Below are 15,622 nucleotides of genomic sequence, written 5' to 3' on the forward strand. Positions count from 1 at the left end.
AATCATGGTGTTACTTTATCAGCATTAGGATGGTTTTAAGGTTCTTATCTTTATAGAAATGTACTCAACTTGACAAAGCTGTTATTGATCATTTATAGTAATGAGTTATGGTCTTTAGTACATAAAGGAATAATTGCTGTGGGATAGCCCTAGGCTTTACCTTTCTTTTACCTATTACCAATGTTTTGATATTTTTTCAGTAATAAGTTAAATGTCAGTGATTTCTTTTTACCATTGTTGTTAGCTCAACCTACAGTTCAAAATCTGCATATATAGTTCCTCTCCTTTTTCTGAGGACACAAAATTAAGCGTCAGTAAGTAGATGGTATTATGTTTATATATGATATATAAATTGCTTTCTTTGCTAGTAGGTGAGTGACTTATAAAATTATTCATAGGCTCTGTGTTGATTTACTTGATACACTTTAGTGAGAAAGTGGGAAGGAGCCCTTTTTTTCCCTTCACTGCACTTATATGAGTGTACTTTAAAAAGTTTATGGAAAATAGAATTAAAAGGTGAATTTATTTTAGCACAACAAAATTGAATTTCATGCATGTATTTTTCATAATATGTGTTTTCATAAACCTTTGAAGACCCCTCTCATATCCATGATTTTCAAAACATGTTGTACCAAAATAAACTTCTTTTTTAAAATATTTATTTTATTTATTTGAAAGAGTTACAGAGAGAGGAAGAGAGAGAGAGAGAGAGAGAGAGAGAGAGAGAGGTCTGTATCCGCTGATTCACTCCCCAGATGGCCACAATGGCCGAAGCTGTACCAATCCAAAGCCAGGAGCTTCTTCTGGGTCTCCCCTGTGGGTGCAGGAGCCCAAGGATTTGGGCCATCTTCTGCTGCTATTCTAGGCCATAGCTGAGAGCTGGATCTGAAGAGGAGCAGCCAGGACTAGAACCAGCGTCCATATGGGTTGCCAGCGCTTCAAACCAGGGCTTTAACCTGCTGCACCACGGTGCCGGCCTCCCAAAAGAAAGTTATTTTAAAATTTCATTTCCCACTAACTTTGTGCAGTATCACTCTATCTAGTAAATACATTGTATTTACGTCTTTCATGTTATTTTCCTCTCAAAAGAAATTGAGGATGCTTGAAAGTGGGCAGCTGACTGTTGATACGACTGCACACTAACCATGTTTTCCTTTCATTTTAGTTCAGACTTGGTTCCTTCAAACTGGAGAAAGTTGCAAGCCCAGCTGAGATCATTAGAGAGCTTATTTGTTACTGCCTGGACGCCATTGCTGAGACTCAAGCCAAACATGAGCACCTGCAGAAAGAAAATGCAAGGCTTCTGAGGGACTGGAACGATATTCAAGGACGGTGTGTACACGGGGTGCTTGCGGTACAAAGCCACCAAGCTTCCCTCGGCTGTAGCCTCAAGCTAACAGATCGTAAACTTACAGTATCTGTGGACTAGCATCTATTGAAAATACAACTGTCATGAACTGTTCCTTTACTTAATATGATTAAATCAAATTGGTAGTCAGTAATGTGCATAATGGGCAACAAATAAATAATAAGGAATAATTGGGCATTGCAGTTCAGAATCCATTACTGTAACATTAATAAAGGATTTAGGTAAAGGCTTTTTATAAGAATTAGTTCACCTCCAGTTGTAGACGTAATACTGAATGAAAGACATCTGAAATATAAATAAGTACAATGGAGGCCTTATTTGGAATCAGTGAATGGCAGCTATTGCAAATGATGTGTGTTTTGGCTCCTAAAAGGGACTTATTTCTCCTGATTGATTGAAAATTCACACTACAAGCATTTTTAAAAGATGAAGTAATTGTGGCTACTGGATAAAACATTGGGAAGCCTTTTATTTTCCTGGCTTTTCCTCTTATTTTTGTAAATGATGAAGAGGAAAGTAATTTATCATCCCAGTTATGAACTTCCTTAACAGAAATTATAATCTAGGCTTCTTCAGTGTGTAAGTAAAAGATATTTGGAGTAAATAAAAGATTGTAAATATGTCCTCACAGAGATGTGTATTATAGTACATTTTGTGAAAAGATATTTTATAGGTAAATTATGCATAGAAATGCCTAATTATGTGGAGTAAATATAAAAATGCTAACAAATATCATTATATCAATAGTTTTATCTTCCACTCACACACTGAGAACATTGGCTGCCGAGGAGCTTCTGAGAGCAGTCACTGTGATTGCTCTGTGTGTACGTTAGTAAGTGTATGCGGGAGTCCTTGAACAGTAGAAAGGTTCGGTGTCCATGGATGCATGTGAGCGTGTGATTCACTAATGGAAGTCATTTTTCTGTACGCTCAATTATTTTAATTAATGCAAGACGTGACACTAAGTTATTAATACCTGGCTGTATTTGGCCCTCAGTTATTTTAAAAATTATCATGTACTCTTTCAGTTTTAAATTAATTTTTACTAATTTTTACTACCAGTTACATATCCATATAATTATATATAAATAACAAAATACCGAGGCCAATGTAAAGCATCTGTAAGTATCAGGAAACCATACTGGAAAAAGCAAGTTAATTTTTCTCTTTAGCTTCTGTTTTCTTCATTTGAGTATAAATCAGTATCAAATATCTGTGCTACAAACATTTCTTTGGCCTTCCATCTGCAGTTTAGGTGTGTCTTTCTGTTTTATATATGAAATAAATCAGATTCAAGGAGACATACCGGGCCGTGATGAGTCATTATATTTAAAACTCAGAATGCCCTCAGGATGATAGGAAATCCGACCCACAAATTGCCCACAAAAGTGCAGCCTGGGTACTTGGTGCCTGAACAACTCGCTGTGAGCTGTCTGCAGAGGTTGGAGGAGGTATTATCTCATCAGCATTCCGCACCACTCCTGTGGAATGGAAAGCAGCAGGGAACCAAGAGGAGGCCGTGGAGACGACACGCCCCGTGCTGTAAGACAGTGTGTGTGAGGAGCGCATACAATACGTGGTGCACACGTGCCTCATCTGCAGTGTCTGAACTCCCCAGAAAGGGCTGTGTCTGATTGTGGTTAGCAGGTTTCCCCTCTGATCAAAAGCACGGCCTACTATCCTGTCACCTGCCCGATTTTGTTCATTCTAGCTCTTCTCTTTTTATTGACTCTGGATCCAGCACGTTCAGGGCTCAGAAATGTGTGCCCTGGGGGTGGCCCGGAGAACTGAGAGGAAAGAGTCCCCTCCAGAGAATTCCAAGCTCTTGATTGTATACCAGATGTTAGGCTTAGAGCTGTATGCATTTCCCAGATTGGGTTTTCTGCCCTGTCAGAGCAGAAAGTATCCACTTTCTGTGTCCAAATGCAGCCAGGTATTAGGGGCTGTACACACCTGTATATCTTGGTTATGGCCGAGCCGCGATTTCTTTTTCTCCCTTGGTAGGGTCTTAGGATGCTGAAAGCAGAGCAGAGGATTGTAAACTCCAGCTTCCATAAGGCAACAAGGGGTTTTATACTGCTAAGAAATAGAACAGAGCCTACCAAGTTAGATACAAGGGAACTTTGAAACTGGAGTCATTAGACTCAGGGCATGATGCTAGGGACAGCCACCACTCGGTCTGCAGGGCAACCTCTGTGTCAGTATCCGTCCATGGTCCAATCATGTCTTCCACATGATTCCACCCTGCATATGGGGTGGGGCAAACATAGGTAAGAGATCAGAGCTATTCCACAAGCTATGGTAAATGAGTTTGAAGTATTCAACGGAATATCTAAAGGTTCATTGAAAATAGAATTAAAAACTACCCTTATATTGCTTTAAGAAAAATACTGAAATCCATGCAGGATTTTGACATTATACATTTTCCATGAAATTTTTGAAGTACCCTCGTATGCATTTTAAAATTTTTAATACCAAACTAAACATCTTTTACTTTCATTTTTCAGTATCTTCTAGTTTTTTTATGTAAAGGTTTATTTATTTATTTGAAAGTCAGCATTACACAGAGAGAGGAGAGGCAGAGAGAGAGAGAGAGAGAGAGGTCTTCCATCCAATGGTTCACTCCCCAGATGGCCGCAACGGCCGGAGCTGTGCCGATCCAAAGCCAGGACCCACGAGCTTCTTCCTGGTCTCCCACGTGGGTGCACGGGCCCAAGGACTTGGGTCATCTTCTCCTGCTTTCCCGGGCCACAGCAGAGAGATGGACAGGAAGTGGAGCAGCAGGGTCTCGAACAGGCACCCATATGGGTGGCCGGAGTTTCAGGCCAGGGCGTTAACCCATTGCACCACAGCGCCAGCCACCTTCTAGTTTTAATATATAATAGGATATATGAACAATAATCAGTCATATACACCTGTGATTATTAACATTAAGAGTATTTATATTATGAAAGGATGTGTTATAAATATGAGTAACTGATAATTTATTTTTATGAAATGCATGTTTATATAAAAATAGAAGGAGAAAATAACATGTAAATAGTGTATTCTGGAATTGTGGGTTAGATTTTTGTTATTTTGGTATTTGTGGATCACTGCTAAGATCAGATCCAACTACAAAGCTCTTTCCCTTTAGAATGACAACAAAGAATCAGCAAGGTTTGAATGAGGAACGCGGAATCCCAATATGAATAAAAAGAGAGCTTTGATGTGTAGAGGTTCAGTGTATATATTTGCTGTCGTTTTAGCTATTGTTTAGTAATTATAGTTTTGGCTCCATTTTGAATAAGTGGCATTACTCTATTACTTTAATTTTTGTAGTTTAGATAAAAGGTGGAAACATCCTAAAGCTTGTATGTGAATCCTTAGGTTATGAGCTATATTCATTTCACTGGGTTTTCCTACTTAATTTCGAATAACGGCTCTCAAGTTCCATGTTACTGAATAGAGCTTTTGTTTGCACTCAGACCTCAATTTAGAAATCCTCTGGCTTCATTCTGAGTTACAGCTATTAAACCCATAATTGGAGGCAGTTTTCAGTGAATTGGGTTGACACTCATGGAATCATCAGAATAGAAGACCTTGGAAGCTTTTCTGTGTCATCCCTCTGCCTTCCAGCTAGGATCACATTAGATCCAGATGAATTAAGTCTGATTTTTGTAAGACCTCAAGAGATATCTCCATCTCCCCCTGGTAGCCCATTAGAGTGTTAAGAAACAGTCACAGTCAGAAATCCTCCCCCCCACCCCCCCACCCGGTAATCTGAATCCTTCATGGTACAGTTGAAGGCCATTTCCTCTTGTCTGTCATCAGAAAGGGTGAGGAACAGCTGTTTGCCATCTTCTTCAGTTCTTAAAGGCTTATTAAACCTCGAGTCCACAGCTTGCTTTTTTCCCTAGTCCGGTTTTGCTTTCTTTGTCCTCTCAGCTCTGTTCACATTTTCTTTGGCTGTCCAGCCCTGATGTGGATGTGAATTTGGAGAGAAGTGGTTGTTGCTATGAGGACTGCTGCACTGTGTGTCCATTGTTTTATTTTGGACTGTTGTTTAATCTTTTGTTTCATTTTGGATGTTATTTTTGTGTGAAATTGCTTTAATTTTACTCTTATTATTGTTATTGCTTTTAACATATTATTCTTAGATTCTTTTCCCACCCAAAAACTTTTCATTTTGGATATTCAGTATTTTTCTTCACTTAGTCATTATCCTTTCAGCTTTGCAATATAGAATGTATATGTGTGTACACACACACACACACACACATCATTTGGTCCATGGTCTTAGCTAACTCAGTTCTAAATTACTAGTAAAGCTTAGCATTATTGTTGCGTTGTCTTAGTCACTGGTGAAGGAAGGGTCCTTGGGCCTTTCCTCTTTGAGGTTATTGATGGTTTGATTCATTTTGAGCTCTGCCTTGGAGATGATGCGTGGACTCAGCTGTAGTCTGCTTTTCCTGTACAAGGGCCTTCTTTAGTGGTAGTAACCGAGCAGTGATTCCCATGTTCTTCCTCCCTGAATTCGTTTCATCTGCTGATTCCTGTGCTGTTCTTCAGCTGGGTCTTGGCAGGAAGCAAGAAATATGGCACACATATCAACATCATTGAGACTATAGGAAAGGATTGGTATTAAAAATCAAGGTCTGGGGCCAGAGCTGTGGCACAGTAGGTTAATCCTCGGCCTGCGGCACCAGCATCCCATATGGGTGCCGGTTCTAGTCCCGGCTGCTCCTCTTCCAGTCCTGGCTGTTCCTCTTCCAGTCAGCTCTCTGCTGTGGCCTGGGAAAGCAGTGGAAGATGGCCCAAGTCCTTGGGCTCCTGCACCCGCATGCGAGACTAGGAAGAAGCACCTGGCTCCTGGCTTCAGATCAGCACAGCTCCGGCCATTGCGGCCATCTGGGGAGTGAACCAACGGAAGGAAGACCTTTCTCTCTGTATCTCCCTCTCACTGTCTATAACTCTGTCAAATAAATAAATAAATAAATAAAATCTTAAAAAATTTGAGGTCTGGAGGAAGCTGTGTACCTCTTCGTTACCAAATGTTGAACAAGAGAGTAGCATTTCATATCATACAACTGTTAGCAGTAACACTGTTGCAGGGCCTGTGTTGTGGAGTGGCAGGTAAAGCTGCAGCCTCTAGTACCAGTATCCCACATGGGTTCCACTTCTGATCCAGCTACCTCCTGATGTGCCTGATAAGGCCGTGGAGGAAGGCCAAAGTGCTTGGGCCCCTGCACCCACAGGGAAGACCTTAAAGAAGCTACCGGCCCCTGGCTTTGGCCTGGCACCACCCCAGCAATTGCAGCCATGTAGGGAGTGAACCAGCAGATGGAAGATCTCTCTCTCTCTCTCTCTCTCTCTCTCTCTCTCTCTCTCTCTCTCTGCCTCGGTAACTCTGACTTTCAAATACATAAATAAATCTTTTTAAAAATTAATAGTCCTTTTGGGCTAAGCGTTTGGCTGTTTCGCGTCAAAGGTTAGCATGTGCACATGTGATACCCAGCTGGTGCTGCTGACTCCAGCTCCCTGTCATTGCAGACCCTGAGAGGCGGCCTGTGGTGGCTCCACTAGCTTGATCCCTGCCACACATGTGCAAGACCCCGACTGAGTTCTCAGCTCCCAGCCCTGGCCAGTGCATACATGCTGGCAGTGAGTCAGTGGTCAGGGGCGTTTGCTCATGTGTGTGTGTGCACGTGTGTGTGTGTATGTGTGTCCCCCTGCAGTGATCTTCTAAACACTTTATTTTAAAAGAGCTTTATATAATAATAGTAACGAGACTGCAGTCTGTCCCAGTCAGCCTCCACTCCCCAGCTTCTCTGGGAAGTGTTTTCCAGCAGGATGAAAAGTTAGTTGGAACCAAATCCCTAAGCTTTGTTAGAGCCAAGCAAGGTGAACTCACAAGAAACACTTTCTTCTCTTGGCTTCTTTTCCCCATGATAGAAATGGTGTTGCATTTGCAAATGAGTTCTGTCCTGGGGATTTAAGTGAACACTGTCCTTCAGGAAAATTACATACCTCAGTATTTATTTTCACTTTCATGTGTTGTACCAATTATTAATTTTATTAAACGTGAAAATTAGCTTGATAGTCCATAAATACATGTAATCAGTATTTTTGTTTGATTTCTTTTAAAATCTAATACAGATTTTAGTTAGGTAAATTAGTGATTTGTTACCATTCCTAAAATTTTATATTGCAACCTTGCAATATTAAGCAAGATTTCTGTTAAGTATTTTATATACTATTTTAAATTTTTCAAAATTTTATTTATTTAAAAGGTAGAGAGACAGGCAGAGATCTCCCATCTGCTGGTTTACTCTACAAATGCCTGCAATCGCAAGATTGGGTCAGGCTAAAGCCAAGAACTGGGGATTCGATCTGTGTCTCCCATATGGGTGGCAGGGACCCAGGTACTTGAGCCATCATGTGCTGCCTCCCAAAGTGCACAGTAGCAGGAAACTGGAATGCAGAACAGAACTGTGACTGGAACCCAGACATAATAATGTGGAATGCAGGCATCCTAAACAGTATCCTAACAGCTATGCCAAATGCTCACCCCCTTACAGTGATTCCTACTTTGCAGATGTTTTGAAGTATTTTATAATTATATACTCAGGTATTTTAGTGGTATGTGTATGCTATTCATCTTTTGAAAAAATACTTATCGTGTTATGTTAGGAGATATTATGAGAAGGTGAGTATTGTGCTTAGGTAAGACTTTGCCCCTGAAATAGGAGGGCAACCATTCTCTTGCTTAAAATAAGCCATCGATGTTGGCAGCTCCACTTCAATTTTAATTCTTTTTCCCCTCACATCTTTTGGTATATTTCTTTCCAGTAGGGAATACTGTTATATTATTTACCTCATTTTTTAAAAGGTGACTATAAAAAAAATGCTGTTACAGTGGTGAACAGAAGTGTAACATTCAGAATTGCCAGCGTCCTGGTTCCTTGTTACGTTAGCCACATTAGTCTTTCTGCTCAGCCATGCTCCCTTAGGGGAGAGCTGTAGGCAGCCTTGGCACCCAGCTGGGGTCATCTGGCCCCCAAGCTCCGCTTCCACTAGGACTGGCAGAGGTCTGCAGCCTCCTGGCCCAACCAGCCAGCCAGGAAGGTCCACAGACGGGGCCCTGCAGATGGAAGCGCGCGGTGTCGGCCATCCCCTCCGTCTGGACCCATCTGGCCCATTACAAGATGCTGCACCATGGGGCGGCACACCAAAGTACAAGCTACCAGGGGCTTCAGCTGGGAGGAGCTAGGGGTGGCCAGAGGACAGTGGGTGTCTCTGCAGTCCCAGGAGGCAGGTTGGCCAGTGTGCAGGATGGGAAGGAGTACTCCCGTGAGCTCATCTTCTTCCTCAGCAAAGGGGACAGACTGGCTCCCAGCTGACAGCAGCAGTCATGCCCATATGGAGTGTCTCCAGGAAGGAGAGCCAGAATCCTAACCAACACGGAGAGCTCCAGGCCTTTGCCAGTCTTTGCCTAGCCTCTACCAAGGCCTGGACCGCCGGCGTCTGGGCAGACAAGACTGGGGAAGCTTCAGAACAGAAGGCTGGAGAAAGAAAGTGCTGCTAGGGACTTGTAACACACCAGCAACAAAGCTCGAAAGTAAAGGACAGATTCTCATGTTAACTCACGCACTTCGTAGTTATCTGATAAATATGGCTGAACATCTCCAGAGTCCCAAACGCTGTGCTAGGCACTGAGGACCAGATAGCCGGGGAAGAGCACACATTTTCTGCTCTCCTGGGTTTCACAGCCTTGGCGAAGAAGACGCCCTAAGAATTTGCTGTAATTGGTTCCATATGTTCCTTTTCCTCCTTTGTGAAGTCTGACTTCTCTGCGTCTCTAGATAAGGAGGGTTGTTGAAAATATATGGACATACAAACAAGAGTTAGCATTTTAACCGTTTTCTTTGTAATTATCCATTAAATAGATATACATTTATATATCATGACTGATATGTGTGTATTATATATATATGATATAAAATTAGTAGGGTGCTGGGCTGGCGCTGTGGCATAACCAGTAAAAGCTGCCGCCTACAGTGCTGCCATCCCATATGGACGCTGGTTCAAGACCTGGAAGGCCCCTTTCCAATCCAGCTCTCTGCTATGGCCTAAGAAAGCAGTATAAGATAAGGCCCAAGTCCTTGGGCCCCTGCAACTATGTGGAGACCCGAAGAGGCTCCTGGTTTAGGATTGGCCCAGCCCCAGCCATTGTGGCCATTTAGGGAGTGACCCAGCGGATAGAAGACCTCTCTCTCTGCTTCTGCCTCTGCCTCTCTGTAGCTGCCTTTCAAATAAATAAATAAATCTTTAAAAAAAGTACTAGGACACCTATGTGGAACAGCAAACAAATAAGTTTGCTTTCTCTGCTGTATAGATATATCGGGAGATAGCTATGGCTCATTTGAGTACTGTAGGAGTCATACATGAGAGAATTTTACACTTTGCCTTATATATCTAAAATTGAGGACATGTAGTGTTTCACATTTCTGATTTCATTAATCGCTCTTTAGAAACATCAGATAGGATACTTTTACTTATTATACATCTCCATGTGTGTGTGTGACTGATGTGTTTTTTGTATGCATGAGTGCTACGAGGTTATAAGGATGTAACAAGTAAGTCATGTTCTTGTTCTGAAGCCATTCTTAGTCTACAGGACAATCAAGCAGATTAGGTCCATGACTTTATCACAGAACAAGTTTATGGTTGTTTTCATGGGAATATTGAGCAACACTGAGGAAACCAGTGGCAATTATTCATTTGAAGTTTCTCCCATAAAAGCATTCTTTTATAACTAAGCCATAGATGTAACCAAAATGATTACATGTAGGCATTTATTTGTCTTTCATGCTTTATTTGTATCAATTTTCAATTTTGGTCCATATCTCAATACCTAAATTACTGACCTGAATAACCAGTGACCTCTAGTTACTTCTTTAATTGCCTTTATGAAACTTCTAAGGTAATGAATGCATATGAACACATGATTTTTAATGGTAATTCGCTTCAAAAGTTTTCTTGAAATTTAAGTATTACATTGAATAATGAGGCAGCTAAGAAAAACGCTGTGATTTGTTTATTTACTCTTCTAGATTTGAAAAATGCGTGAGTGCCAAGGAAGCTTTGGAGGCTGATCTGTACAGACGGTTTATTCTGGTGTTGAATGAGAAGAAAGCAAAGATCAGAAGCTTGCATAAATTGTTAAGTGAAATTCAAGAACTAGAAAAGAACACCGAACACGTAAGGTATCTTGGTGCTTATATTTTTGGATGACAAGTACATGAATTTAAGCAGAATTCCTTTCCAGGCTTAATGCAGTTTAGGTGCCAACTTTTTAGTGCTATGAGATCACTGGGTATTCTGAGGTTGGATGCTCTACCCATTAGGGATGGCAGCTCTCTGTCTGCCTACTCTTTTAAGTACATCTAAGTGATATAATTAGCAAGAGGCTTATCTATATGGTATTTGTTTAGTTCTGAGACATCACTGAGAAAGAAACAAATTTATTTTTTTGAAGAAAGCTTTTATCTTCTATAAAACTGCCAGATTGTCACTGCGTGTTTGTCTTACTGATATCCAAGCAGGAACTAAGGGCAGAATCACATTGCTGATGTTAACGACCAAGGAGTACTCAGTTTTATCTAGTCATCTCTCTCCTTCTGTGGACTTCTCTCTGAGAGTGGATGCGTACTTGATTCTCAAGAAGGAAACCTAGGTGACAAATGGCTTGCATGACTTTGGACAACCGTAGGTTTCATGGGCATTACCAGGTACAGATTAGAGTCTGTTGCATTGAATCTGAGAGGAGGCACACATGTGCTAATGACAAACTGTAAAAAACAGCACATTTGATGTCAGCTGGTTTAGCTGGTTGGTGTAGCACTGATACCTATTAGTCTGTGGCTTTGGGCAAGCCGTTTCAACTTCTTCCTCACAATAAGGGTAAAGGTAACAGGCGCCTTCTCAGGATTTTAGGGCGACCAAATGAAACACAGAATTCCATTGAGATGGGAAAGTGCTAAATGCTTTGCAATCCACAGAGAAAATTTTGCAGAAAAGTATTTTGGTATAAGAAGAACCTGATTGTAAAGTTAATGATACTGAGCTCTGAATACCATTCAGATTATTAGGTAACAGAGACATTTATCTTAAGAGAGTTAATATACAGTCTCCAAAGTAAATTTACCTAAAACATATATATTCCAATACATATTTTCATAATTAGGATCTTTTTCCTAGAGTTTTTTTTTAAATATTTGTTTATTTATTTGAAAGGCAGAGTTAAAGAGAGCGGGAGAGACAGAGCAAGAGAGAGGGAAAGAGAGAAATTGATCTTCCATCTGCTGGTTCACTCCCCAAATGGCTCAGTGGCCGTGGCTGGGCCAGGGCAAAGCCAGAAGCCTGAATGTCCATCTGGGTGTCCCACATGAGTGGCAGGGGCCCAAGGACTTGGGCCATCATCCGCTGCTTTCCCAGAGCTGGATCATAAGTAGAGCAGCGGGAACTGGAACTGACACCCATGTGGTTTGCCTGCCTCACGGGCAGCGGCATAGCCTGCTGCACCGCAGTGCTGGCCCCGGAGTAATCTCTGTAATTACTTAATGCTGAACTTGCTGCGCAGCCAGCGTGAGCCCAGTGATTTTCAGTGCTCCATTTCGCCCTTCGTAGGGAGACCACAGCCTGCTCTGAGCCGACTGCTGACCGAGATGCAGTCTATGATGCGAGCACTGATGAGGAAGGAGAGAACCTGGCTGGGCCCTCTGTGGCGGCTGCAGGTAAGAGTGATAGACGCTCGTTTCTACCGTTGAGTGCCTCTCGCTTGGGCTTCGTATTCTAGTGATAAGAAGTTGTGATGGAGAACGTTGGGGATTTCTATTCTAAAACCTCAAATGCTTTGTTGTGAGATGTAGCAGTTCAGGCACATGTGTATACACACATACAGCACGGTATACTATTTCTGGTTAAACAAGGATGCATAACTCATAAGAAGACAGGACTCCGTGCGAATCTCACCACCTGAAAGCTGGCTTGTCTTTACCATTTGAGATCTTGTGTAGCGAGACCCCATGGTGGAGCTCTGAAGTGAGGTCTTCAGCTATGCAGTCGCTGACTCAGCCGCAGGTCTTCTCTCATTCTTCTGCAAAGGGGCTGCGGTGAAGTAGAGAAGAATGGAAAACGGGCAGCTGAGGTTCCCTGATCCTTACACAGTCCCTTGGGCCAGGTGCCCAGCAGGTGTTCACCCGATGGGTTTTTTTCCCAGAGTTTTATAGATCTCTTAGCAGCAGTGCAAGCTGGAGTTTGTGACCCATGAACTCATTTTATAGTCACATGGTTCTGATCTAAACCCATTAGTATAAAAAGAAACTGTTTGAATCACTTATTTAGAAAATATTTTTGAATACCTTTTGTATACCAAGAACTTTTGTGTGCAGTAAAGAATAAAACACAAAAATCTGGGCCATTGTGTGGTTTAAGTTCTTGGAAAGGAAACAGCTAAGATGATAAAGAAATTCGATGCAAAGTGTGTCAGTCTGTGCAACACGCTAAAGATGATAGCATAGCAGGGACAGGTAACAGGAATGTCAGACTGGGGGTAGGGAAGAAGGATGTGATTGTAGCCAGAGTCCCAGGAAAGGTGAGTCCGAAGGGGAGACAGCATGCCGTGCTCAGCAGTCCTCTGAGGTCCGAGGCCCTGGTCTGTTCAAGCGTGGACACGGGGCAGTGTGGATGAGGTGGGAAGATGAAGGTGGGGAGGATTAGGAGATGAAGTCAGAGATTCGGTGGGGCCACTCACCTGCAGGACCTTGAGGGACACTATAAGGACTTCAGCTTTTAACGTGAGTTGGGTTGGAAACTGTTGGAGGATTTGCAACACTCAACTTCAGGTTGGAACAGGATTTGTCTGGCTGGTGTGTTGAGAACAGACTATCAGATGACAGATTCGGAAGGTGGGATAGATGGAGGCTAGTTCAACAGTCTGACGAAGGATGTGCGTGCGTAGGTGACGAGCACCGAGCAGGTTCTGGATGTACAGAGAGGCAGCAGGATATGTTGTCAACATGGGGATGGCAGAGAGCCTAAAAGGGGTAGCCAGGTGCTACGAGGCCGGACCACAAATGAGGTGTCTTGGCAGCCACGTGAAAGGGGACCTCCAGAAATACACAGCGATCCACTGAGGGCGGTGCAGCGAATGGGGCGAGGAAGAGAGAGCTTAGGGACTCTGTGGGGCTCCTGATGGAGCATTCTGAGTGAGATGGTGGGAGGTAGAATATAGGAGGTTCAGAGGAAATGAGAGGGGAGAGTTGGAGATGAGACAGCAAAAATGTTTTCAACAAGTTTCACTGTAAAGAAAAGGGAAGACGTGGGGCAGCCAGTGGATTTGGAAGTAAGGTTAAAGAGTATTTTTTGGTGTTAGATGAAAGAGAACACTCACATGTCTGTGTACTGATGGGAGTGAGTGAGGGGAGAGAACAGAAACATCACGATGGAGACAGAGGAAGAAGTGCTGACACACCACACCTGAGCAGAGAGCACGGGACCCAGTGGACACGCAGTGGGGCTCATGAGCTAGGAGCAGAGCAGGTAGATAAACGAACAAAGATATAGGAGGCTCTCTAATCGCAGCCATGGAAACATATATTGATTGAATTATCTGATTGGTTAATCTGGTTCTAATCAGCTTGGAATTGGCTCCCACACTCTCATACATTTGCACATGGGAATTAAATTTCCTTTCATTTGAGGTTGGGCTTGTTTTACATTAGTGCCCCATTTAAAATTAAGTCATTCTTTAGTGATCAAATGTAATCAAAGGCTCACAGACAGAACCTGTGTTCTTTCCAATTGAAGCTTCCAGAATTTGTATTAAATATAGTGACTGGTTTATTTTGTTGCTTTTCCATAGTATCTCACCAACATTTGAAGTAGTAGATGAAAATTATTTGTTGCAGAGAAAACATATGTTTAAATATGACTATATAAGAATGTGGTCCTTTATGTGTTAGATCTGTTTAAAGCAAAATATAAGCTATAACGGTACTGTTTTTAAATTTGACAGAATTTCTCTCTTCTGATCAGAAATGACTGTTTTACTCCACGTTTTCTTGTATTTTATGTCTCATTATTTCTTCGACTTCTCTCTAGTTTATTACATATTTGATCCATGGGTCTCTCATTCTAATTTTTTTTTTTTTGAGCTTGTATTTGCCAAGAATTGTATGTCAACAATTGAGAGCATTTTTATTAGAAGTTTCCCTTATCCTTTTCCTTCTGCTTCAATGAAGAATGATCAAGAAACTGATGTTTGCTAAGATGGAAAATAAATCTCAAAACTAGAATTTCCGATACTGGATTACAAATTGGAACCTATAGATCTGAGGGGGAAACAGCCTATGTTGAGTACCAAATGGCCTCCCTTGAAAGTTGACCAGCTTCCACAAGTAAGCCTTTTACAGAGACAAAATACATTATAGTTAAGTGCAACGTATCTATTTTGTACTTACTCTAATGTTACTATGTATTTGGGGCAGAGCATTGGGAATTTCTCCCTGAACTGGCCTTGATGATAACTTGCTTGTTCTTAGAATTTAAGTAAATATGTGAATTATTTTAGATATTGCAGTTTTATATGTGCTTTCCTTACAGTGAAGCCCAGAGGAAGAGAGGTCAATGAAGGTTAACACTTTAACCTTAACTTTTAGAAGGTCACTTCTTCAGTGTGTAATTTGGGAATATTCTTTACTATATAAATGGATTTTTGTAACCAATTATTAAAATACCTAAATTTATGAATTGTTCACATTTTCATATCACTCCTGGATAATAAAATAGATTTAATGAGATCATGATCATTGAGAGATTATATTTATATTATATATATTTATATTATCTTATATTTATTCAAGGAAACTGTTTCCTTTTATGAATACTTCCAGAAATAGGTTAAGAATATCATAGTTTGAAAGAAATTGATCATTATTTTATATAAATGAACAAATGACTTCATTGCTTTATTTTCTCCAGAGTTTTTTGTTTTGTTTTGTTTTGACAGGCAGAGTTAGACAGTGAGAGAGAGAGAGAGAGAGAGAGAGAAAGGTCTTCCTTCCGTTGGTTCACCCCCAAATGGCCACTATGGCTGGCGTGCTGTGCCAATCCGAAGCCAGGAGCCAGGTGCTTCCTCCTGATCTCCCATGGGCCCCAGCCCTTGGGCCATCCTCCATTGCCTTCCTGGGCCACAGCAGAGAGCTGGAC

At 41.7% G+C, this 15,622-nt stretch overlaps 1 protein-coding gene across 8 annotated transcripts in view; it reads left to right on the top strand.

The window, feature by feature from the left end:
- XRCC4 (X-ray repair cross complementing 4) overlaps positions 1-15,622 on the top strand; it is a 285,177-nt gene that overhangs the window by 119,681 nt on the left and 149,874 nt on the right. For all 8 annotated transcript variants that reach the window (XM_070056390.1, XM_070056397.1, XM_070056391.1 and 5 more), the window contains 3 exons: positions 1,166-1,332; positions 10,465-10,617; positions 12,041-12,147. In XM_070056390.1, coding sequence (XP_069912491.1) covers positions 1,166-1,332; positions 10,465-10,617; positions 12,041-12,147 — 427 coding nt within the window. The remainder of the gene's footprint in view (positions 1-1,165; positions 1,333-10,464; positions 10,618-12,040; positions 12,148-15,622) is intronic.

This window comes from Oryctolagus cuniculus, chromosome 14, assembly GCF_964237555.1.
Source record: "Oryctolagus cuniculus chromosome 14, mOryCun1.1, whole genome shotgun sequence".
NCBI classification, from domain to species: domain Eukaryota; kingdom Metazoa; phylum Chordata; class Mammalia; order Lagomorpha; family Leporidae; genus Oryctolagus; species Oryctolagus cuniculus.